A 25,949-nucleotide genomic window follows, 5' to 3' on the forward strand; every position below is an offset into this window, starting at 1 on the left:
ATGGCTATCCTTTGAAGAGATAAGCAAGAACGGCAATCCTTCTCACATATTTGATTATAGTATTCTTACTGACATTCCCAACTGCCTTTGATCAAAGTTGTTTCCAAAGACTATGGTAAGTTTCAGTCATGATACCAATGATATTAACTATGGCATCGAGTGACAACATGACTGTTGTTGACACAGTATGCCTGAAAGAGAAAGAATGTACTAATGACACCACATGCACCAATAAAAAAGAGTGCACATGTCAGCAGTAACAGAGTAAATATCTACCACAGAATATATAAATACTGGAATAACTTCTTCATATAGAGTCTGACAGACCTTCATCATCTAAGAAGGAGAGAATTCTCTCATGCCCACTCTGAAAGAAACCAGAGGGGTTGATTAAGACATTTTCTATGGTAAGCCTGTCCCTCAGGAAAAGGTTGCACCTTCTCTATGGTAGGCCTGTCCCTCAAGAAAAGGTTGCACCTTCTCTATGGTAAGCCTATCCCTCAGGAAAAGTTTGCACCTTCTCTATGGTAGGCCTGTCCCTCAGGAAAAGGTTGCTCCATGAGATTGGATAAGCCTCTATTCTGACAATGGTTCAAAAGATTATGAAAACAGTCCTCTTTAAGAGAGAATTTGGAATCATCTCATAGAAACCAGAGATTTATTTATAGTTTTTCATAGTTTTGTTTACCATTTATTGGTCTTTATGGAGGGGGTGTTATTGTTTTATATTTTGTCTCATAAATTGTAAGCCACCTAGAGATGAAAGAGTAGATAGCATTACGTAACAACATTACGTTATCAACGAAACAAAAAAAAAAAAAGTTTGATGGTATCAGATTACTTCTAGTAGTTCAGTATAAAAGTAGCTGAATTTCATTGTGGAAACAATCCACTGTTATCAAGGATTTTTTTTTTACATTGATGTCCCTTATGTTCCCATCACACAATGGTTAGAATCAGGTTGGGTGGCTCATTTCACAGCTAATATGCTTTATATGCAGTGGTGGGATTCATTGGTTGTAACAACTGGTTCACTTTGCGTGCCCTCTGGAGGCCGGAAATGGGCCCATTTCTGGACTTCCGGTACTTCCGGTAGGCCCGATTTTCACCCTCCCCAGGCTCCAGAGCCTCTAGGACAGTGGGTCTCAACCTTCCTAATGCCGCGACCCTTTAATACAGTTCCTCATGTTGTGGTGACCCCCAACCATAAAATTATTCCTAAAACCATTGAAAATATGTGTTTTCCGATGGTCTTAGGCGACCCCTGTGAAAGGGTTGTTCGACCCCCAAAAGAGTCCCGACCCACAGGTTGAGAACCACTGCTCTAGGAGGATGAAAACAGCCTCCCCCAGGCACTGGAGGCCTTCCGAAGGCTGGAAACAGGCCTGTTTCCGGACTTCTGGTAGGACCATTTTTCCTCCGCACGTACCCTGCACTTACCTGACATCCAAAATGGGCCACGTGGAGACTCCTGGGAGGGGTGGTGCGGGGTGGGTGGGATCAGCCAGTCCTTGGAACAACCGGTTCACTGAACCAGATTAAAATTAACATCCAGTTCGCCCGAACCGGTCTTAACCGGCTGAATCCCACCCCTGTTTATTCACTATATATATAGATGTAATTGCAATGTGGAGAAGCAATAAGTAGGGTTATAAAACTGATATTCTGTTCTGGATCCAACACATTGAATTTCTGTAGCATTCTACTATGTCTCTTTCTTGGCAATGTTTTTAATGAGTTAGAAGGAATCCAACTTTTCCTCTATCTAAGTACCGGTGTGTTACCCCTTCATCAAATCTTTAAGCTGTATAATTACCATCTGAGACATGAGTCACCTTGGCTCTTAGCTTCCAAACTAGGTTTCCTCTATAAAAGGAGAATGGGATCTCTTTGCCTGCTCTTCTCAAGCCACTCTTCATATCATATATAGGAAGAAATGGAGCTGTTTTGCGTCCTCTCCCCAGCTTTACTTTTGATATTTTCTTTGAAATACTCAACTGCAGCCCCGGCTCTTTTCACATTGCCAATAACATCCAATTGGAGTGATTTCTACATTGCCCAGGTTGGTAATGATTTTCATGCTTTAATGATTTAGGCTGCAATTTTAGGCGTCCATCGGGAAGCCTAAGTCCTACTGAATTTTTCAATTGAACTGGGCTTAACTGTTAGCATAACTGAACAGAACAGAATAGCAGAGTTGAAGGGAACAGACATTGGAAGTCTTCTAGTTCAATCTCGTGCTCAAGCAGGAGACCCTATGCCATTTCAGACAAATAGTTGTCCAATCTCTTCTTAAAAACCTCCAGCATTGGAGCACCCACAACTTCTGGAGGCAAGTTGTCCACTGTTTGTCTAACTGTCAGGAAATTTCTCCTTAGTTCTAGGTTGCTTATCTCCTCTGCTCCTATACATCCATTGCTTCTTGTCCTGCCTTCAGATGCTTTGGAAAATAGGTTGACATCATCTTCTTTCTGGCAGCCCCTTAGATATTGGAAGACTGCTATCATGTCACCCCTAGTCCTTCTTTTCATTTAACTAGACATACTCAATCCCTGCAACCGTTCTTCATATGTTTTAGCCTCGGGTCCCGTAATCATCCATCTAATATATACCAAAAATATGTTGTGCAGGTATCAACAGGACTTAATTTAAATGCAGCAGAGTTTTGTTCCAATGTTATAATAAACAAGTTGTCGTTTTTTGATTCTGCCCTTAATAGGACTATAAGAACCGAGGTGGCGCAGTGGTTAGAGTGTAGTACTGCAGCTACTTCAGCTGACTGCTAGTTCAGTAGATCAGCGGATCAAATCTCACCAGGCTCAAGGTTGACTCAGCCTTCCATCCTTCCGAGGTGGGTAAAATGAGGACCCAGATTGTTGGAGGCAATATGCTATTTAGTATACTGTCTTTGGTGTAAGCCGCCCAGAGGCCTCGGAGAGTGGGCAGCATAGAAATGTGAATAATAATAATAATAATAATAATAATAATAATAATAATAATAATAATAACAATAATAATAATAGCCCTATGAAGAAATTAAGGAAGATGTTTTAACTCTTTTGGATTACATGACAATTTTTTTTTATTCTGCTGTATAAAACTCTGCCTTTCTATCCCAAATGATGACACTCCTGTCACCATTTAGAAAAAGACATGTGGTTTTGTTATTTCTTTTTCCCATACAATTGGGGGAAAGCATGCTTTAAATGTCAACAATGTTTTAAGTCTTAAAACTCAGACCAAAAATCTAATAGAATCTTGCTTTAGATCTTAAACATGCCCTTTATGCAACCTGCAACTATGTGGATTATTAGAAATGTCAAGCTATTGGAAACTCAAGCTATAATTTCCATAACATTTTAATAACTTTAGGAAAGTGATTGTTAACCTGCATTTGAATGAGCGTAACTCTAAATGTTAGTAAGGAAAAAAATTGATATCTTCCTATTTGCATATTAAGATGCAAAGCTTTTATGCTTTGGTTTACAAATATGTACAGTAAATCATAGAATTTATGTCACAATATAGTAAGGCACATTTCATCTGTTTCCCTTGTGCACATAGACACCAGACACGTATGTCTGCTTGACAGAGTGGTGATAGATATTTCAATAATCTTGCAGCTTCCAGATTAACATCTGTTGGGAATTGATAACTTTGAGAGCTGCAGTCCCAACACATTAAGAAAATTCCAGGTTGGAGAAGACAGTCTAATAAATGATAAAATAGCCATGTAACCAGTGATGGGATTCAAGTAATTTAACAACCGGTTCTCTGCCCTAATGATTTTTTCCAACAACCAGTTTGCCAAACTGCTCAGAAAGTTAACAACTGGTTCTCCCAAAGTGGTGCGAACTGGCTGAATCCCACCACTGCATGTAACGTGCTGAGCCACAATACAGTTGAGTTTTGCAAGTTGTGTAAACCAAGCCATTGCGGCTGATGTATGATTATAATTTAATGCATATTGCAAATCCATTGCATCCTTGATTTGTTTAATACATTTTGGTTAAGCAAACCATGGTTTGTTTGATTTGCTACCTCACTAAATGGAGACTGTAAATGCAGAGATTAGAACCATCATTTTAAAGTTAGCAGATTGTCATTTAATTAACTATATCCCATTGGGCTTGAAAAACCTATATATGTATTTTATTTCTCAATAATATATTTAGTTTAAATAGCTATAGAAGGTATTGTTTTAAAGGCTTCTTAAAACATAATCCTGTGCTTCAAAACATTTTCTACAAAGAGAATAAGGAGCTTTAAAGTTTTCCAGCCACAATAAGCATCTGAACAATTGAAGACAATATTCAGAGCACCAATTCACATAAACATTATATTGATAATGATGAAGATGATGATGATGTCGACTTTATTATACAGAGAATTTAGTAGCTATTGGAATCAATTCAAATCTATTCAACTAGGTTTGATTTTTTATTTCTATCTCATTTTGTAAGTTTTGTCTAATATTGCAAGTTTTAGTTTGAGGATTTCATTCTGGAATTTAATAGGGCACTTTTGGGTTGTTTCATTGTGACAATGTAAAAAAGATGTTAAGACTCTAGAAAGAGTACAGAGAAGAGCAACAAAGATAATTTGGGGACTGGAGGCTAAAACACATGAAGAATGGTTGCAGGAATTGGGTATGTCTAGTTTAATGAAAAGAAGGACTAAGGGAGACATGATAGCAGTGTTCCAATATCTCAGGGGCTGCCACAAAGAAGAGGGAGTCAAACTATTCTCCAAAGCACCTGAAGGCAGGACAAGAAGCAATAGGTGAAAACTAATCAAGGAGAGAAGCAACTTAGAACTAAGGAGAAATTTCTGACAGAATAATTAATCAGTGGAACAACTTGCCTCCAGAAGTTGTGAAGGCTCCAACACTGGAAATTTTTAAGAAGAGGTTGGATAACCATTTGTCTGAAGTGGTGTAGGGTTTCTGCCTAAGTAGGGGGTTGGACTAGAAGACCTCCAAGGTCCCTTCCCTTCTGTTATTCTAAGTACAGACCTGATTGAAGATTATTTTTAAAGAAGAGCGGTAAATAAATAAATAAATGAACACAGTACAATCAATTCAGGAATATACTATAACCGACATGGATTAGTGGTGGGTTGCCCCCGGTTTGGACCGGCTCACAAGAACCGGTAGTAAAACTGGCGAGAGGCTCCACCCACTGACCCGGACATCATCAGAAGTGATCTGCGCATGCGCAAAATAGCGCATGCATGGGTGAGTGAAACGAGCACAATGCGAACTGGTAGTAAAGGTAAGTAGAACCCACCCCTGACATGGATCTATACAGTATTTAAATGAGGGCTTCCTAATTCTATGCAAAGCTATGCATTTGTTTGTGATCTCCTCTTCCCCACTTTTGGGGGGAGAGTTGGTGATGTATAAGTGGACAACTTACTCCTTTAGGTCTCTGCCTTTAGGAATACCTTGACAAATATTACACACCAAAGGGAAGACACCAAGTTGGAGAAATGATCAGTGGCGGCAATTCCATGACAAAGAAAGTCAAGCAAATGCAAACTTTCTTTGGCTTACCGGTCACTGGGAAGTTGGACTACAGTACTATGGATATAATAAAGAAGCCTCGATGTGGAGTCCCAGATGTAGCAAACTATCGACTTTTCCCAGGGGAACCTAAGTGGAAGAAAAGGACACTGACCTACAGGTAATGAATTAACAGTCTTGAAATATTTACATTATTTGCTATTTAAAGGTAAAGGTAAAGGTAAAGGTTCCTCTCGCACATATGTGCTAATTGTTCCCGAATAGGTCGTGGTGCTCATCTCCGTTTCAAAGCCCAAGAGCCAGCGCTGTCTGAAGACATCTCCATGGTCATGTGGCCAGCATGACTAAATGCCAAAGGCGCACGGAACGCTGTTACCTTCCCACAGAAGGTGGTCCCTATTTTTCTACTTGCATTTTTTACGTGCTTTCAAACTGCTAGGTTGGCAGAAGCTGGGACAAGTAACGGGAGCTCACCCCGTTATGCGGCACTAGGGATTTGAACCGCTGAACTGCCGACCTTTCAATCGACAAGCTCAGAATCTTAGCCACTGAGCCACCACGTCCCTTTTGCTATTTTTTTTTTAATTTGCTATTTGCTATTCTACAATTCAGATGCCTTGTGTTCTGCCAGTAGTCTATATGCTACAGATTATAGAGGTATGTCAACATTTGCCATTTGAGGGAGGTGAACAAATCTCTCTTTTACTTATTGGTTGCAGAAAAGGTATATGTCAGTACTTAGGCCATATAGGATTTTAATAGTTCTCCTAAAACAGGGGTCCTCAATTCCTGGGCTACACAGCTGGAGGTGAGCAGCGGGCAAGCAAGCAAAATTGAAACCATTCCCTCCCCACCCCGGTCCCTGGATAAATTGTCTTCCATGAAACCAGTCATTGGTTCCAAAAAGGTTGGGAACAGCTAACCTAAGATATGACCATAAGGTGTCAGACTTCACTAACAAACATACCAACTGATGTCTATGGAGGTTCTCAGTAATCTGGGTCATAGTTGTCCCAAAGGTGCTTTTTTCAAGAGGCAACTGAACTTTCTGGTTTTACTTTGAAGACATTTCACTTCTCATCCAAGAAGCTCATTTGCACTACTCAGGTGACCCTAAGGACACAGACAAACTTTCAAGTGGCCTAAAGGACTCTCTAAAGAATGCAAATGACCAGCTGTCTGCAAGGATTATAAATCCTTCCATTCCCCACCACCAAGTCAGAACTGAAGAAGCTTCTTGGATGAGAAGTGCAACATCTTCCAAAAAAAACAAGAAAGTCCAATTGCTTCTTGAAAAAGCACCGTTGGGATACCAAGTGATGTTTTTTTTAAAGAAAGTTGCTGATATATTCTGATGCAAGTTATAAGGTGTGAGATACATCCCTTTGATATTTTGAATAGGATATATTCACCTGAAAATAAATATCCCTCTTTCTTACCTTACCTTCTATCTTTCGATGTTCTACAAGTTTCATATTCAGATAACATATTGACAGCTACGTTGCTTTATAGTATGGCATCTAGATATCTATGAGAAGTCAAGAACATCATAATGTGTTGTATATATTCTTTTGAAGTTAATCTAATGCTGAGAGCTAGTTTGGTCTAGTGGCCAAGTCACCAGGCTAGAAACCAGGAGAATGTGAGTTCTAGTTTCACCTTTAGGCATGGAAGCCAGCTGGGTGACTTCGGGCTAGTTACTGTCTTTTAGCCCAACCCATCTCACAAAGTTGTTGCAGTGGGGAAAATAGGAGGAGGAAAATGTGTCGAATATGTTTGCTGCCTTGAGTTATTTAAAAAAATAAATAAAATAAAAGACATCTTTGAAGCCTATGTTTACATTTTGTTTCTCATGACAACTATAGCGGCCAAGTCATGTTCAAAACTATGATATCATCATTCGTGCTATATGTTGAATCCCTGCCCAGAACAGGATGTGAAAAACAACTAATTGGTTTTCTTTAAGGAAATTATTCTAAGTCAAGATATTCTAAACAAATCTGAACTAAGATTCAAAGCCACATTTAGTGAGATTTGCAGAAACAGGCAACCAAAATTGAGACTGGCAACTCAATTGTTAAGCAAAGCAGTCACTAAGTAAAACTGCAAATGGGTGCTTAGAAAACAGCAGATAATTGAGAACTACCAGTAATCATTTTAAAGATATATATTATTGGGATAATCATGTACATAATAATATGTAGGAAAAATACAAAGATTGCTGACTCAGAGTGCTGTGACTTTTTATAGAATTTGCATTGTTTTGTTTTTATGGTTTTGTTGGGTTTACTGTTTGTATGCTGCTTAGATTTGTAATTGCAATATAGCTGATTGTGTAAATTATTTATTTTAAAATAAATAAATACAAAAACACATTATATTTTATCATACTATATTAATTTTAAAAGGCTTGTAGGCCACCCAAAAAGGCTCAAGCCAATAAGATAGAATAGGGAAGACATGCATAAACTTGGACAGCATGTTCTAGCTCTGAATCTTGGTTTATGTATGAAAGTCTTTAGATAATCATAAATTGCTTTCTCCCCCCCTTTTTTTTAATTTGATTTATATGCCGCCCTTCTCCGGAGACTCAGGGCGGCTTACAATGCGTTAAGCAATAGCCTTCATACTTTTGTATATTTATACAAAGTCAGCTTATTGCCCCCACAAACTGGGTCCTCAATAATAGTATTTCCTATTTCCCTTAATAGTATTTGGCTCACAGGATCAGTGTGAGGATAAAGTGGAATGACATTTAATGTAATCTGCCTTGAATTCCCTCTCAATATGCATGTAATAAATAAAAGAAGTACCTTCAGCACTTTGAACTTCAGCACAGTGGCAACAAATTTTAAGCTTAAATCTTAAGTTCAGTTCAGTTTCCAAATTTAAAAGTTAAAATGCAACTTAAGAGTGATTCCAGATGAAAAGTTCCTCAAACTACAAATCAAGTAATTCGGTTCAATTTTCTTTCTTCTCCTTCTTGATGGGATTTTTGTGGAATGAAAAAAAAAAGCATCAAATGAGTAGGAAAAAATGAGAACTACAAGTGGGAGATGATGAAAATTAGACACACCATAAAATCTAAGACTGAGATCAGACAACTGCTCAATAAAAGTTTTGGGGGGAAGTATATTCTGCAATATATAGTGGATGTGGTGGCTCAGTGGCTAAGACGCTGAGGTTGTCAATCGAAAGATCGGCAGTTCAGCAGATTGATTCCCTAGTGCCGCGTAATGGGGTGAGCTCCCGTTACTTGTCCCAGTAACCGCACCGCCCCCTAGAGTCGGGAACGACTAGCACATATGTGCGAGGGGAACCTTTATCGTTACCTTTATATTCTGCAATCTTAGGTCTTCCAAAAAGGCTATATGTTGCAAATGTTGAATTTCCCCACCAAAGGAAAAGAGAAGTGGCTATCTTAGAGTGGAAACTGAATCTAAGAACCTCATTCATGAGTAGGGGGTTGGACTAGAAGACCTCCAAGGTCCCTTCAAACTCTGTTATACTGTTATTCATTCTTGGATGTGGAACATTGAAGTCTGAGTGTGATTCTGGTAGAGTTTGAGAGGAAGCGAGCCAAATTTGATGGATGTCCAGATTAAATGGCATCCAGCTTGCCAAATAAACACATAAAGCAGTTATATCTGTATCTGGTAGAAGTTGCATTTAAAAAAATATAGACAAAAACTGAAAAAGAAGAAAGAATAGTTTTTTTCTGTTCCTCAAGATTCATTGACAAGCCTATAGGTGGACTGTTCCTACAATTTATGATCTCCGCATGAGAGCATTTAACCTTTACTAACTCCATCCTGAATGTATTTGTTTCAGTTGAGTGTGCATTACATTCAATTTTCTTCAGACCGACACTATCAGAATGACTGATTCAACAAATAACTCACACATAACTGGAGCACCATCTACAGGTTGCTTGAAACTATGACTGCAAACTATCATAAACAATTATATAGTTTAAACTATAAACTCCTGTTTATGGGGTTTTCCATCTATTAAATTTAAAGTATTCCCATACAATATTTTTTTCCATAGATTTTTTTTTATCGTCCAATTTCTTTTCAAAATAAACAATACAGGTAATCCTCAATTTACGACCACAATTGAGCCCACAATTTCTGTTGATAAACAAAACAGCTGTTGAGTGAATTTTGCCCCGTTAGTGAATCACTGCAGTTGTTAAGTTAGTAGTGCAGTTAAGTGAAGCTGGCTTTCCCATTGACTTTGCTGCTTGTCAGAAGGTCGCAAAAGGTGACCCTGGTCATAAAACAGTCATAAATCACTTTTTTCAGTGCTGCTATAACTTTGAACAATCATTAAACGAACTGTTGTAAGTTGAGGAGTACCTGTAAATCTGTGTTCCATAAATGAAAATAAGAGTTTTTTCTTCTCTTCCCTTTCTTTTTGCTATCCTCATGCCTGATGACGAATTCTGAAAACCTCAAGAATTTGCACTTCTAAAGAAAAACAATGCCTTGATATTAGGGGTGAAATGCTCCTGGTTCGGACCGGATCGCCCGATCCGATAACAATGGAGGCGGGTGGTTTGGAGAACTAGTAGCAAAAATCCCCCCCCCCATGCCCAGCTGAGCCGCGCAATCTTTTTTAAAGAGGCTTTTTTTTTATTTTATTTTTTTATTAAAAAGTTTTAAAGAATTTTACAAATATTTTCCCATACCAGCCTTCTGGGAGGCTGATCCATCTGCCAATCAGCTTTTCTTAAATTTTCCTCCCCAAAAACTAAGGTGCGTCTTATACTCCGAAAAATACGGTAGGTTTAAGTTTAAGCACTTTACAAGAATCTGAACTACTAAAGGTCAAAGTGAATTGGTGGTAGATAAGAGTAAATGGAATTCAAGGTGGGCTGGACTTAGATCTCTTGTGGGCGCAAAGGGACTCGAGTTTGATGACATGTTTGACCCCTCCTTCGGGCTCAGCCTGGTCATCTCCTACATGTGCCTTCTTCTCCACAGAATAAAAAAATACACCTCTAGCCTAACTCAGGCAGAAGTTGACAAAGCTGTGGAGATGGGTCTGAGAACATGGAGTGCTGCTGCCCCCTTGAGCTTCATCAAGGCAAAAACAGGAGAAGCAGATATCATGATATCATTTGAAAACGGAGGTAACTGGCGTTAGTAATATCTGTCATATTGAATTTCAAATATTTGCCTTTATGCTTAACAGGCTAAATTTATATTGGGAAAGAGCTGAGGAAAGAGCATGACTTAGGCCCGGGGTACCTAAGGCCCGGGGTATCTGCGGCCAGCAACAGCTCCCCATCGCCCGGTGCGCTCTCACAGGGAGGGCCTCCTTGGGGTCCCGTCGGCCAGACAGTGTCTTTTGGCGACTCCCAGGGAGTGGGCCTTCTCTGTGGGCGTGCCTACTCTGTGGAATCAGCTCCCCCTGGAGCTCTGGATGGCCCTTGACCTTCGCTCTTTCCGCCGTGATCTCAAAACATGGCTATTTGGCCTGGCCGGATTGGACTGAAGGGGTTTTTTAAAGGGGATTTTATTGGTTTTTATATTTGAATACTGAATTTTATATGTTTTTTATTGTTGTGAGCCGCCCTGAGTCCTTTGGGAGAGAGGGCGGCATACAAGTTTAAATAAATAAATAAATAAATAAATAAATAAATAAATAAATAAATAAATAAATAAATAAATAAATAAATAAATAAATAAAATTTCAAAATAACACAGCTATTAAACTTCTAAGCCCTTTTGGGTTAGAAGACCCCCCATGGGAGTATGGATGAGGTGAACATGGGGTATCTTTTAGGGAACACTTTCATCTGTTGCAAAAAATAAAAAACATGATGCGCTGTATTTCTTGTGATATTTAAAGAGTGGTAAATACATATCAGTTTGGCAAAAGGAAAGGAAAAGGCACTTATGTTTCTTAGCCAAAAGCTTAGTGGTATCAAACTCGATTTCACTGAGGGCTGCATCAGGGTTGTGTTTGACCTCGGGGGGGGGACATGCGGCCCTCCCAAGCTCCGTTTTCACTGGCAGAGGGTTGCAGGAGGCTGTGGCAGCTGAAAACGGAGCTCAGGAGCCCATTTTCACAGGCAGAAGTATCGCAAGCCAACTTCATCCTAATTTATCAAGGATTGGCTTAAAAAGAAATGGCTATTTGGTCTTTGTATCGAGTCACTGGTTTATTTGGTAGCAATTCTACAGTCATTGCCAAGTTCCATGGAACCTCTTCCATTTATAGAATTCTAGCACACTAAGAATAGAAAAACATGAAGTTTGGAGTATATTTTAACTCTCCGATTATTCTAAGGTTCCATTTTGTTTTTATATTCTGATAGACCATGGGGACTCCTACCCATTTGATGGGCCACGAGGCACCTTAGCCCACGCTTTTGCACCCGGGGAAGGGCTGGGTGGAGACACTCATTTTGACAATGCGGAGAAGTGGACGATGGGGATGAATGGTAGGCATAAAAGGATACACTAATCTGAAAATATTTTGAAAAGGCAATTTGTTCAAAACCAATCCTCTGTATAAATAAATATGCAAGTGACCATAAGTGAACTGAAAAACGATGTATCTTGATCCTTAAGTCACAGGAAAACAACTATGTATTCAGTGGTGGGATTCAAATAATTTAACAACCGGTTCTCTGCCCTAATGACTGGCTGGGTGGGTGTGGGCATGGTGGGCGTGGCCAGGGGTGTGTGACAGGCAGCACTCGGCCCCCCTCCTGCCCCCCCAGGAGCAAAAATGGGCCACGGGGAGGTGCTGCCCCCACCGCAACCCGTTTTGGGCCTAGTAGGCCTCCCTGCATCCTCCTGGGAGCAAAAACAGGCCACAGGTGGGTTGTGCCGCACCCCCCTGCACCCCTTTTTGGCCCTACTAGGCCTCCCTGCACTTACCTGGGAGTCAAAATGGGGTGCGTGGGGATTTCTGGAAGGGGAGGGGAGGGGCCAGTCAGCAATTTAACAACCGGTTCAGCCAAAGTAGTGCAAACCGGTTGAATCCCACCACTGTTAATGTATTGCAATGCACAGAGTTTAGTTCAACTGGAATAAAGTTTGCTTTTCAGTAGATTCAATAGGTTAGTTCTTCCTTGATTTCTAGATACTTCCCGACCCTTGGAAGATCAGGACTATCAATTGCTTATAGGTGAATGGGGTTTAGCAATCCCCTTAACATATTGGCTTGCATTTCATGTATAAAAAGTCTCAAGAGCTACATTTTATGAAAAAAAACAACTAAATTACATGAACATTGAGCTCCTGGGTGCTCTCTGAGCTTGATTGTTTTCTTGCAGACATTTCATTACCCAAACTAGGTGACATCCAAGCTCGGAGACCACCCAGGACCTCTCATTTCAACCCTGAGCTACAAATATTCTTTTTTAAAAAAAAATGGTAACAATGACTTAACAATGCTTGATTTTGCAGCAGCAAAAGAAGGATATAAATATCCTTCTTAGTTGCTTTTTTTCGAAGAATGAGAAATTCCTGTGAAAAATAGCATAGAATTTCATTCTCTTTTGTAAATTTGAAGTCTTAAATTGCTGTTGTTGTCGGCAGTCAATCATGCTAAGCATAGAAGGAAAGCTCTAAATGAAAAGTAATTAATTAATTAGAGTTAACTCAGCTGTTCCAAAAAGAGGGGAAATATCTGTTTTCATATTTACTATATAGTCCCACCATCCACCTTTATTTGCACAATGGCATCGTGTTCAAATCATTTTGCTTTATCACACGTATACTGCAGAATATTGTAGCTGGAAACTGTATCACCAAACTATTATAGGACAAAAGATTATGACTTTTGGTCCTTAGCACTTAACTCAAGTGATCGCTAGTTATCACAATCAGTAGCAAGAAATCCAACAAAGCTATAGTTATTATTAATATTAACATTGTATTTTGTTATTATATAGGATTCAACTTATTCACTGTTGCTGCCCATGAATTTGGTCACGCATTGGGCCTGGCCCATTCTACCGATCCGTCATCTTTGATGTATCCAACCTACAAATATCAACATCCCTTTGGTTTCCGACTCCCCAAAGACGATGTGAAAGGGATTCAGGCATTATATGGTAATACATAGTGCTTTTTCTTTTTAAGTTTCCTTCTTAACATTTTAAATTCTTTAGATTTAATTTATTTACTTCCTTACAACTAGTCCTTTTTTTTTTTTTTAGTAATTGATGCAAAACATTTGCACTCTATATTTATGCAGTGCTATCTCCATTTTATAAAGTAGGACATATTAATATTAATTGAGATAAATTCTCTAATCTGGCTATGGTTAATTAACCCCTACTAATCATTACCTGATGTCATCAAACTAAACTTTAGAAGAGAATACTTTTAATTCAGGGTTGAACTGTGAGGCCCTTGGGCTGTTGTTTACTGTTAGCTTGTTTTACAGTCCCCTAAACAATAGCCCAAGGAACTACCATGATCATTCCCACCAAGACTGACAGGGCAAGATAATAATACATAAAATGAGAGCAAACTCCATTCCCTACTAACACTGATGATGTTACCTAGCTTGGTAATGAAACATCTGGAAGAAAGCAGCCTGTCAGGCCTGGAAGCCATCTTTTTCGTTGGAACTTCAGGCCTGCCACATTTACTACTGTGGGAAACTGGGAGGGGGGATTGTATGGAGCCAGGATAATATATAGTCATAATAACATTCCTTTCTCAGAAAGTCAAGGCCATCTTGCCCTGCACCTGGATCGTTGGAACTGGGAGGCATCTCCAGTTGGGATGGTGCTTGGATTGGACCATGTGATGGACATGTGGATGCTGGGCAGGGACTTGGGTGGGGAAAACCTGGAAGCTTTCAGATTCAGGTTTCCCAGATGTGCCAATATGACATCTCTAACAAAATGGAACTTTGAGGAAACTCAAGCCTCGGAGTTTTCTTTCACTGGGGGTGTTAATTGGAACCCTGACACAGCCAAGCTCTGGGCGCATCAATGACTCCATACTAAATTATGGCTGTTCAAAAAGCACACTTGGATGAGTTCAACCAACTTCCTAGCTCAAATTGAGCCAGATATGTGCATTTATTAACCACTCTATGCTAAACAGTCTTTCAACTTCTTCTCCAGCCTACCTTTTCTATTATTATTATTATTATGCTTTTAAAAATCCCATAATGCACTCACTTAACATGTGCATGTTGCAATGGTTTAAATATTTACTTTTTGACATATTGTTTTGGAAGCAAGAGGTTCCATTTGGCAACCTGAGACCCACGATATGTGAGGTGATTTGGGAAAATGGGCAGAACATTTTTGTTTCATTTTAATTTCCTCAGGAGTTTGGGGAAAGATTCTCTATTATGGTCTAAACTTGATTCCCCCCCCCCTTCATACATGATTCATGTTTTAAAATGGTGAAAAACTCTGTTCTTAAGATTTTCAGCAATTGCATCCAAGGGGGCTCCAGGTATTACAAAGATCTCCAGACACATTTGGGAGGTATGGTTAAAAGATAAAAATGATGGCCAGAATAGTGTGATTGAAACTCATCTATTTTTTATGTGTGCCGCAGGTACACCTTTGATCATATCATCATGACCACCATTTTGACTTTCTTTTCTATAACTCCATGGACATCCAACCACAGTTCTGGGGATTCAGATTACAACTACTGCAGAACTCCTGTTGAAACACTGTTTTCATTTTTCCCCCTCCTATAAATAGTGTTAACAATTAACATCCCTTATCAAGTATACATTTTGCCATACATTCTGGAACTGAAGAGATTTGGCCTGGCTTGAAATATATTTCAGTCTGACTAATGGAACTGGATTTTGCACTTTTTTTTAATTAGAGCTATTCAGAAGTAATACTAAAGGATCAAATCAGACTCAAAAGCCATTCATCATTTAACTATAGTTTTACAATCTTAAACTGGAGCATGCATTTCTAGAAATATCCCAAAATTTTCAGTGAAACTGTCTCCCAAATAATTAGAATAGTAGGCACTGATAACTTTTGGAGAGCAATTTAAGAAATCAAATAAAACCTGAAATTTCAAAATCCAGGAGTCTTTTCAATGATAACATTCCCAAGAACTATGGAACAATGGAACTGCCTTCCATTGAGGACCTGTATACTGCACGAGTCAAAAAGAGGGCTGTGAAAATATTTACAGACACCTCGCATCCTGGATATAAATTGTTTCAACTCCTACCCTCAAAACAATGCTATAGTGCACTGGACATCAGAACAACTAGACACAAGAACAGTTTTTTCCCGAACGCCATCACCCTGCTAAACAAATAATTCCCTCAACACTGTCAAACTATTCACTAAGTCTGCATTACTATTACTATTAGTCTTCTCATCATTCTTATCACCCATCTCCTCCCACTTATGACTGCATGATTGTAACTTTGTTGCTTGTAGCCTTACAATTTATATTGATATTGTTTCCTAGTATGATTTGATTGCTTATTTGTACCCTATGACTATCGTTAAGTGTTGTACCTATGATTCTTGACGAATGTATCTTGTCTTTTTATGTACACTGAGAGCATATGCACCAAAGACAAATTCCTTGTGTGTCCAATCATACTTGGCCAATAAAGAATTCTATTCTATTCTATTCTATTCTATTCTATTCTATTCTATTCTATTCTATTCTATTCACTAATTTTGTGCAAAAATGCTGGAATTTTCTTTCAGATTTATGCTATTAAATGAGAAAATTGCTAAATCCATTTGGCAATCTCTTGACAATTCAAGAGATTAACATATAGGTTCGATATATTGATATATAATCTAATATAAATTCTATCTCTCACCCATCCCTCCATCCCTCTATCTATCATCTATCTATCTATCTATCTATCTATCTATCTATCTATCTATCATCTATCTATCTTTTATCCATCCATCCACCCATCCATCTAAGTTTGGAGGATCACAAATATGAAAGTGTAAGCAATATACATATCAGCTACATATTAGTCTAACAATGAGTTTTCACTCCTAATTCAAAGAGAATCTGTATCATCTTCTAGGGCCAAGGGAATTTGGATCCCGAAAGCCTCAGGTTTCACGTCAACCTTTTCCCAAACTACCAACCCCATACAATCCAGATCATTGTGACTCCAAATTTTCATTCGATGCTGTGACAATGCTGGGGAAAGAGTTACTTTTCTTCAAAGACAGGTAAGTGTCTTTCTTTATCCAAGGTCCCAGTGACAGTAGAATATTATCAGTTTTATTTCTAGAAGAGGAATACACTACTTGTTTTTTTTTTTTTTTTTAGGAAGGCCAGTTTCTAGCTATAAGAACCAAATATAGCCATTTAGGTTCAATTTCCCTTTTTGGGAATAAAGGAAACAACCCCTTTGACAAGATTGTTTCCCACACAACTCTTGATTCTGAGGGGGAAAAAACCCATCTAAAAATCCCCTCTTTTTGCTTCCTGCTCTGGAATGACTCAATGATTTTGCCATTAGACCTGACGTCTAGGGTGTCTAGTAGAGAAAAAGGAGAGGGATATACAATGACTCATATAAAGAATTTTTTCTGTGCTGCCTATTCTCACACTTCTAGGCCAGAAGTGGGATTCACTTACCTTCCTTACTGGTTCAGAAATGCGAATGTGTGCATGACCTGGCAGGTGAGCAGAGCCTCCCGTAGTCGCTGCTACCAGTTCGCGCGATCCGGAGAGAACCGGCTGAATCCCACCACTGTTCTAGGCAGCTTAAGTAAAACATTAATAAAATACAAAATCAAGCCCTTAAAAAACAATCAATGCTATTAATAAAAACTTGTAACTAAAAACTGTTTTTACAGAATATATCCCCCCTAAAGAGTATAGTTTTCACCATTCTGTGAAAGGCCATTAGCATATCTATCTTGGGCAGGTAAATTGATCCAGAGAGAGGGGGCTATTGCTGAGAATATCATTCTCTGGGCCTTAGCCCCCAATCTCTATCAGGCTGGATCCTGGAGCATCCTCTCCTTACTAGATTGTGTAGGGCAGGTAGTTTCTACCTGAAGAAGACAATTCATAGAGGTTTTTATAGATAAGCAGCAGTCCCTTGGCTCAGAAGTCTATTATAAGTCAGGGCTGGGTCCTGCAGGACAAGTGTCATTCGATGCCGGTCAGCAAATGGGTCAACACATTCTAGGCCAGGGGTGTCAAACAGGATTTCTTTGAGGGCCGGATCAGCACTGTAGTTCTCCTCCGTGGGTCGGGGGGGGGAGACAGCCTGGATGGTCCCCTGCAGCACTTTGCCGGCCAAAATGGGGTGCAGAGGGCTGCACGTGGGGCCCCCAGGGGCCCATTTTGGCTGGCAGAGTGCTGCAAGAGGCCGTCCGGGCTGAAAACAGGCCGGGGGGCACACATACCCCTGTAGGCCGGTCCATTGCTATTTCCAGGCCAGCGCCACGGGCCACATTTAGGGACCCCGCAGGCCGGATCCAGGCCTAGAGTTTGACACCCCTGTTCTAGGCCTTCTGCAGCTTTGTGACATGTTCAAGCGCAGCACAAGGCAAATTGCAGTAGTCTAAATAAGTGGGTAGAAGATTATAAATTATTGTTTTTGGTGTCTCTGGTCCAGAAAAATGTTCAGTTTCTAGATGATACCATGATCATTTGTGTGTGTGTGTGGAAATGTGGGTGGATGAGTATGGTGTAACACTAGGAAAATAAAGAGAAAACAATCCCAACCCCCATTTTTCTCTGAATTTCAATCAAGGACTTGGGGGCAGAGGCAAGGAAGTTACTTTTACCTGAATCTTTCTGTTATTTTTCATCTCTCTCTAATTTTCTACCCCTCTTTTTAAACCCAAGACAATAGATATAAAATTCTGCCTTAATACAACCAAATTAGAATTAGAACTTCTTTGTTTTTGTTGGTTTTGCTTGCTTTTATTTCGTTTTGGGATCTGCTTTGCAACCAAAAATATTCATCGGACTTATCTTCTACCAGTGAATAGAAATCCTAACTTCCCAGTGTTAAAACTTCCTTCAAAATAAAGGGTAGGCAACCCATTGCTTATGAACACCATATCCTCCCAGAAACTTCCTTTCCAGACTTCTTATTTTTCCTCAATTTTTAATAGATATGAGGGGTGGATGTTGACCTCATGCAGTTTCCTCGGTAACATTTTTAGAAGTGGTTTGCCTCCTTCTTCCTGGTGCTGACACAGAATGACTGGCCCAAATTCACCCAGCTAGCCTTGTGCATAAAGGGTGGGGGGTGGGGGCAGAACTTGAAATGCATGGTTGCCTCTTTCACATTGGCTTTGGATGCCCCTAATTTGCAAGTTGGGGCAGGCATTTAGCTAGGTGTTAAATGTATATTTGTGGTTGATCAAACTCAACATAGCACCTATTTTATGAATAAGCAAGCTTCCCATAGAGCAGGGGTGTCAAACTGGATTTCATTGAGGACTGCATCAGGGTTGTGTTTGACCTTGGGGGAAGCAGGGAGCATGGCCAGCTCAATGTCATTCATGTTGGGGGCACCTGTGGTGGTCTGAGCGCTCTGTCAGCAAAAACAGGCTCCTGAGCTCTGTTTCCAGCTGTGACAGCCTCCTGCAACCCTCTGCCAGCGAAAACAGAGCTTGTGAAGGCCACATACGGCCTTCCGAAGCTCCATTTTCACTGGCAGAGGTACCATGGGCCAGTCCTTCACTGTTTCCAGGGTGACCCCATGGGCTAGCTCTAAACACCCTGTGGGCCGGATCCAGCCCGCAAGCCTTGAGTTTGACACCCCTGCCGTAGAGTCATTTTGCAAGCTCATTACCATGTCCTCTCAAAAGTCCCAGGGTATGTTTGCCGTGGCATAAACATCCTCTTTTCTTCTCCTTATATTTCTCCCTCTCAACAGGTACTTCTGGAGAAGGCAGGCTCAGCTCACAAGCCATGTGCAACCACTCAGCATTACCAGCTCTTTCCCTCAGCTCATGTCAAATGTGGATGCAGCCTACGAAATAGCTGAGAGAGGCATTGCTTTTTTTTTCAAGGGTCGGTCAGTTTTGAAAACATTCAGAGTTGTTTTCTTAGGAAATTCAATTGGTGAATGCATATTCATCATTTGTGTAATGGTAACCTTTAACCAAGGTTCTAGTTTACCTTAAAATCAACCTTGCGTGAAAGACTGCTATTAACTGTGCTTCTGCCCCATATATAATTACCGGGCCTGTACCAGCAGTACAGTGGGTGCAGAGATAAAAGAAAATTTCTACTAGCAGTTGCTCTTTTTCAATCGCAAGCACGAGGCATTGCATTTCCTTGATGGATTGTGTTCAATTTAGTCAATCGTCAAATGCTACATAATTTTGAAGGAGATTCTGGAGAAAAAGTGTCAATAACGATGAAGATTGCTCTTTTGCAGCAATCAACACCCAGATTAAACCCAAGATTAACACTAGGTCAGGGGTGTCAAATTTAAGGCCCAGAGGCTGGATCCGGCCCACTGGGTGTTTAGATCTGACCCAATGGGCCACCCTAGAAACAGTACTGCGTACAGCCCTCCCAAGCTCCATTTTCAGCTGCAATGGCCTCCTGCAGTCCTCTGCCAGTGAAAACAGAGGCGAGGAGGGCCACATGCAGCCCTCTTGGGCTGTGTTTTCACTGGCAAAGGGCTGCAGGAGGCCATCACAGCCGAAAATGGAGCCCGGGAGGGCTGTGTGTGGCCTGCAGGACATCAAGCTGGACACACCCACCCCAGCCATGCCAACTTGGCCCCCCGAGGTCAAACACAACCCTGATGTAGCCCTCAATGAAATCGAGTTTGACACCTCTGCACTAGAGTGTTAAGAGTGTTAACTAGACTGTTAATCAAGCAGTAAAGAATACCCCAATCAAGGAATTAGTAACTCAGACAAACAATTGAGCAGTAAATAACAGACTAATCAAGGAACTATGAAGAAGAAAACAGTACCTCCACCAAATTTGACAGAGCAAGCTTTTTGTGTATAAACCGAGAGCAAGGCCAACTCCCTTCTAGCTTTGATGGTGTTACTAAGTTGAGTAGTAAAACAACTGCAAGGAAACAGCCAAGCTGTTTTCATGCCCTTTTTTTACTATGTTTGGCCACACAGTTAGCCAAACGCTTAGGCTGGACTTGATATTTTTGTCCGCTTAGCGAGTCTTTCCCAAGAAACTGGACTAGGCAGAGGTTGTGGTTTGATGATATTAAAGGTATCATTGCAAAATGTAAGCTGCATAAACAGAGGGATAGAATCAAGATCATGTCAAGTGTTAATACCACTTTATAATGCCTTGGTAAGGCCACACTTGGAATACTGCATCCAGTTTTGGTTGCCACAATGTAAAAAAGATGTGGTGAGATTCTAGAAAGAGTGCAGAGAAGAGTAATGAAGATGATTAGGGGACTGGAGGCTAAAACATATGAAGAGTGATTGCAGGAACTGGGTATGTCTAGTTTAATGAAGAGAAGGACTAGGGGAGACATGATAGCAATGTTCCAATATCTCAGGGGCTGCCACAAAGAAGAGGGAATCAAGATATTCTCCAAACCACCTGAGGGCAGGACAAGAAGCAATGGGTGGGAACTAATCAAGGAGAGAAGCAACTTAGAACTAAGGAGAAATTTCCTGACAGTTAGAACAATTAATCAGTGGAACAACTTGCCTCCAGAAGTTGTGAATGCTCCAACACTGGAAGTTTTTTAAAAGAGGTTGGATAACCATTTGTCTGAAGTGGTGTAGGGTTCCTGCCTAAGCAGGGGGTTGGAGTAGAAGACCTCCAAGGTCCCTTCCAACTCTATTATTCTACTCTATTATTATTGTTATTCTGCATCATTATTTGAAGTTGCTTAGTGTGACATTTGTAAAAATCAAAACTGCACCTTAGAAGAAGAGGTATCCACCAACATCTACACCAAATTGCTACTCTATTTTTAACAACTGGCAATAGGTCCATGAAAGTTTTGGTTTTGTTCAGACTGAGTCAAAAATTGTGAAAACCAAACAATGGCAGGTTTGAATTGATTCCAGAGCAGTGAAGCAGCAAACTCTGTGTGGAAGTAACTGAGGATATCCTATTAAACATTAGAAATTCAAATTACTATTGCAAGGTTATGTAAGGTCATTTTATTCATTCATTCATTCATTCATTCATTTTTGCCAGGTCCTCATTATTGGACAACCCATGGTTTCCACATGCAGGGTCCTCCTCGGTCTATTGCAGATTTTGGATTTTCTAGAAATGTGCTACACATAGATGCAGCTGTCTACCTGAGAGATGAAAAGAAGACCCTCTTCTTTGTAAAAGACGAATTTTACAGGTTTGTTGTCTCCTAATAAAAATAGGGTTTAAATAATCATGAAATTTCGTTCCTTGGTGCTGAACGAGGGACCAAGGAGGAAAATATTTTCTTGTTCATAGTACTTGAATATTGCTTCAGCCAGTAAAAGGGATAACCTGCATCTATTTAGCCAACACAGAGAAAGGTGTGATTGTACCCTTAATTACATAACTTTTACATTTCTCATTGTGATAGGATAGTTTCTTTCCTGACGTGCCTTGAAATTTCTTCTTTCTTTATCAGTTTACAAATGAGAAAGATACATAAATGTCAAATACAGATTTCCTTACATGAATCAGATTGAAATTAGTGTCAGTCCTGGAAGCCATCTTTTACATTGGGCCTTCAGATCTCCCACATTTACTACTGTGGGAAATTGGGAGGGGGATTGTATCGAGCATGGGTGATATATAGTCATAATAACATTCCTTTCACAGAGAGTCAAGGACATCTTGCCCTCCACCTAGAGGGCTAGAACTGGGAGGTATCTCCAGTTGGGACGGTGTTTTGATTGGACCATGTGATGGACTTGTGGGTGTTGGGCAGGGACTTGAACTTTCCTTTGGGTGGGGAAAACCTGGAAGCTTTTGGATTCGAGTTTTCCCAGCTGTGCCAATATGACATATGAAACTCAAGCCTCGGAGTTTTCTTTCGTTGGGGCTGTTACTTGGAACCTTGACATTAACCCGAATGTCCTGACAACTAGATTTTTCCTGGATTAATTACTTACGAACTGGGTAATCCACTTTTTCCTGTTCTCATTTCTTGCCAGGAAATATGTCAAGATGGCATAGGAACATGATTTTAATTGATGAGATTTTCATTCAGTAGCATTTAAAAGACTGGCTCTAATAAGCAAATATTGATGTATATATTTAGTTCCTTTTGCAAGTCATACATATCTTCCACTTTAATTAAAGATGAAGTCCAAAGAAATGGACAGGTGGTGCCACGAATGGACAAATACAGGGCACCACATATCTAAATAAGATTAATGAAAATAGAATTAAGATCTATGCAACTCAGAACAGATAAATATTTCCTTCATATACACATACATATTTGTTATAATTCTCTGCTTGGAGGTATGGTGATGACCATTGACTTAGATGCTATTGTCACATGTTCTGCAGCATTTGGATTCAAAGTGTGTATATTTAGAAAAAAAGGCAAAAACATAGCTAGAAAAAAGACTTAATTAAACCCTGTGATATTGCAATAATAACAGCTAAATTAATTTCCAAGTAATACTTTTTTCAAAACACTACATCTATACATAGAACTTCTTCTTTATAATGTTCCTTTTTTTCAAGCTATGATGAAACAAAACGGAAGATGGACAAAGACTTCCCAAAGACCATTGAGGATGAATTTTCAGGAATTAATGGTCAAATCGATGCTGCTGTAGAAGTTAATGGTAAGTATTTTCTCTATTATGTGATTTGTTTCAAGCATGTTTTTAAAGCATTCTTGTTAAAAGCTCTTGCCATTTAATTTTTCTGGATGTTTTTCATGACATCTCTGTTTTTGATTTTCGAATCATACTTTCTTAGTTATCACATTTACCCTATTTTTTGAAGTATAAGACGCAGCAGAGTATAAGACGCACCTTAGTTTTTGGGGAGGAAAATAAGAAAAAAGCTGATTGGTGGGTGGAATGGCCTTCCGGAATACCCCCAATCAGCTGTTCCCAGAGATGAATTTTAGTAACAGGTTGCTTGGTTATCAGCTCTGTGCCTTGCTTTTTTTCCCCGCCTCTGAAACTTCTGAAACTCCATTTCAGAAAAAACCTTTTTTTTTCTCCCTCTGAAAGCCTCCGAAACAGAGCTTCAGAAAAAAAGCTTCTGAAAGAAGCTTCAGAAAAAATGCCTCCAAACAGAGCTTCAGAAAAAAGGCCTTTTTTTCTGAAGCTTCTTTCAGAGGCTTTTATTCTGAAGGACTATCTGTACCCTGTTCAATCTCCTTTCTTTGGTATTGGTATATAGATTAACCTCTTCCGATCTGTTGGTTATTGTGTCATTCTCCAGATTTGTTAGCATAGTTTGGTTAGAACCTTTACTGATTCTTCTTTTGTTGCTTGCGATATTATTTTAGATAAAAGCCTTTCAGAGGCTTTTTTTCTGAAGCGTCGTTTCTGAGGCTTTTTTCTGAAGCTTCTTTCAGAGGCTTCTTTCAGCCTCTGAAATCTCCATTTGCGAGGTTGGGCGGGGCTACATTCAGAGTACAAAATGCACCCAGATTTTCACCCTCTTTTTTGGGGGGGGGGAAGTACATTTTATACAAAATATATGTATTTTCCTCATCCTCCTTTTATTCATGATATGATGCTGTAGAGTAAGTAGGTCAATAGGTCACACTCAATGAATTAGTTATTTGACCGGGGAGGGTGTGGGGAGGACTTAAAAATGAATTTCCTACTCCCAAGGCAATATTCTGGTTCTTATCTATTGGTTGGGACTCCAAGTCCAAGAACTGCCCATGCTAGTGAGGATTGATTGATTGATTGAATGAATGTGTAGGTGTCCTGACTTACAAAGACCTACAATTATGTATGTGGAAAGCAAGAGAGAGAGAATGAGAAATGTACAACTAACCAACATAACGAAAATATTCAGAACAGGATCAAAACAAAACAAAGCAATAGAAGAGGGCTCCAAAATCACTCTGTTCCCCAAGGACGTCTTCAGTAGTTTTCCAAATGACATATTCTGACTTATTCTGGAGCTCACTGTCATTGAAGAAGTCTGATGGAACAGCAAAAAATGCCTTTAATATAATTACATTCTTCTGGTTTGCGATTGTATATTCCTTTATAAATTAAAAAGGACTAAATAGAGTTTGTAGATAGAAATATCATGGGCCAGTATTCAGGGATGAAATCCAGCAGATTCTGACAGGTTCTGAAGAACCGGTAGTGGAAATTTTGAGTAGTTCAGAGAACCGGTAAATACCACCTCTGGCTGGCCCCAGAGTGGGGTGGGAATGGAAATTTTGCAATATCCTTCCCCCAGGAATGGGGAGGGAATGGGGATTTTGCAGTATCCTTCCCCTGGAGTGGGGTGGGAATGGAGATTTTGCAGTATCCTTCCCCCAGGAGTGGGGAAGGAATTTTCATTTTCATTTCATTTTATTAGATTTCTATACCGCCCTACTCCCGAAGGACTCAGGGCGGTGCACAGCCAAACAATAAAAACACATACAATACAAAATTTAAAAATAGAATAAAATCGAATTAAATAATTTTGGCCCCGACAAATTTAAAACCCCAAACTTTTAAAACCAATTTAAAATTGAATATATAAAATACTAAAAGATATTTAAAATTTTAAAAATCTTTTATAAAAGAGGGGGAAAATTAGGCCAGGCCGGCCTGGTGAAATAGTAAGGTCTTTAAGGCGCGGCGGAAGGTGCGCAGATCTGGGATCCTCCATATCTCTGGGGGGAGCTCGTTCCAGATAGTAGGAATGAGGATTTTGCAGTATCCTTCCCCTGGAGTGAGGTGGGAATGGAGATTTTGCAGTATCCTTCCCTTGCCACACTCACAGAACCGGTAGTAAAACAATTTGGATTTCACCACGACCAGTATTGTATAATCTATGATAGATTGGCTATATTCAGAGCCTAGTAACAATAGATATTTATTTATTTATTTATTTTTTAATTTGATTTATATGCCGCCCTTCTCCGAAGACTCAGGGCGGCTTACAATGTGCTCAGCAATAGCCTTCATCCTTTTGTATATTTATACAAAGTCAGTTTATTGCCCCCACAAACTGGGTCCTCATTTCACCTACCTTAGAAAGGATGGAAGGCTGAGTCAACCTTGAGCCTTGGCAAGATTCGAACCCTGCAGTAATTGCAGGCAGCTGGTCTTAAGCAGCTTAATAACAGGGTGCCTTAAACCCTTGTACTACCAAGGTCCTTCTCTTCCAATTTTTTTTTCTTTTTCTTTTTTTAGGATTCATTTACTTCTTTTCAGGTCCCAAAGCCTATAAATATGACAGAGAAAAGGAAGATGTGGTTAACGTTGTGAAATCCAGCTCTTGGGTGGGCTGCTGATCTAAAGTGACCATAAAGAGGATGACAAATGAGGCAGCTGATGCAGAAACCAAGGCGTGATCAACCA

At 39.8% G+C, this 25,949-nt stretch overlaps 1 protein-coding gene across 1 annotated transcript; it reads left to right on the forward strand.

The window, feature by feature from the left end:
* The first annotated feature begins 1,936 nt into the window (after positions 1-1,936).
* On the forward strand, positions 1,937-25,882 carry MMP20 (matrix metallopeptidase 20). Its single transcript, XM_070943663.1, has 10 exons — positions 1,937-2,062; positions 5,440-5,684; positions 10,513-10,661; positions 11,853-11,978; positions 13,440-13,601; positions 16,550-16,700; positions 19,379-19,515; positions 21,646-21,802; positions 23,137-23,240; positions 25,782-25,882. The coding sequence occupies exons 1-10, from the start codon at positions 1,937-1,939 to the stop codon at positions 25,880-25,882; spliced, it is 1,458 nt and encodes a 485-aa protein (XP_070799764.1).
* Positions 25,883-25,949: the final 67 nt, after the last annotated feature.

Source organism: Pituophis catenifer, unplaced genomic scaffold, assembly GCF_029215685.1.
Source record: "Pituophis catenifer annectens isolate HBS135680 unplaced genomic scaffold, rPitCat1.0.hap2 SCAF_4, whole genome shotgun sequence".
Classification (NCBI taxonomy): domain Eukaryota; kingdom Metazoa; phylum Chordata; class Lepidosauria; order Squamata; family Colubridae; genus Pituophis; species Pituophis catenifer.

Coding starts and splice junctions, on each gene's coding strand:
- MMP20 (XM_070943663.1), top strand. CDS start 1,937: ATGGAGCTGTTTTGCGTCCTCTCCCCAGCTTTACTTTTGATATTTTCT. Junction 2,063..5,439: donor GTGATTTCTACATTGCCCAG/GTTGGTAATGAT, acceptor CTCTGCCTTTAG/GAATACCTTGACAAATATTA. Junction 10,662..11,852: donor GATATCATTTGAAAACGGAG/GTAACTGGCGTT, acceptor ATATTCTGATAG/ACCATGGGGACTCCTACCCA.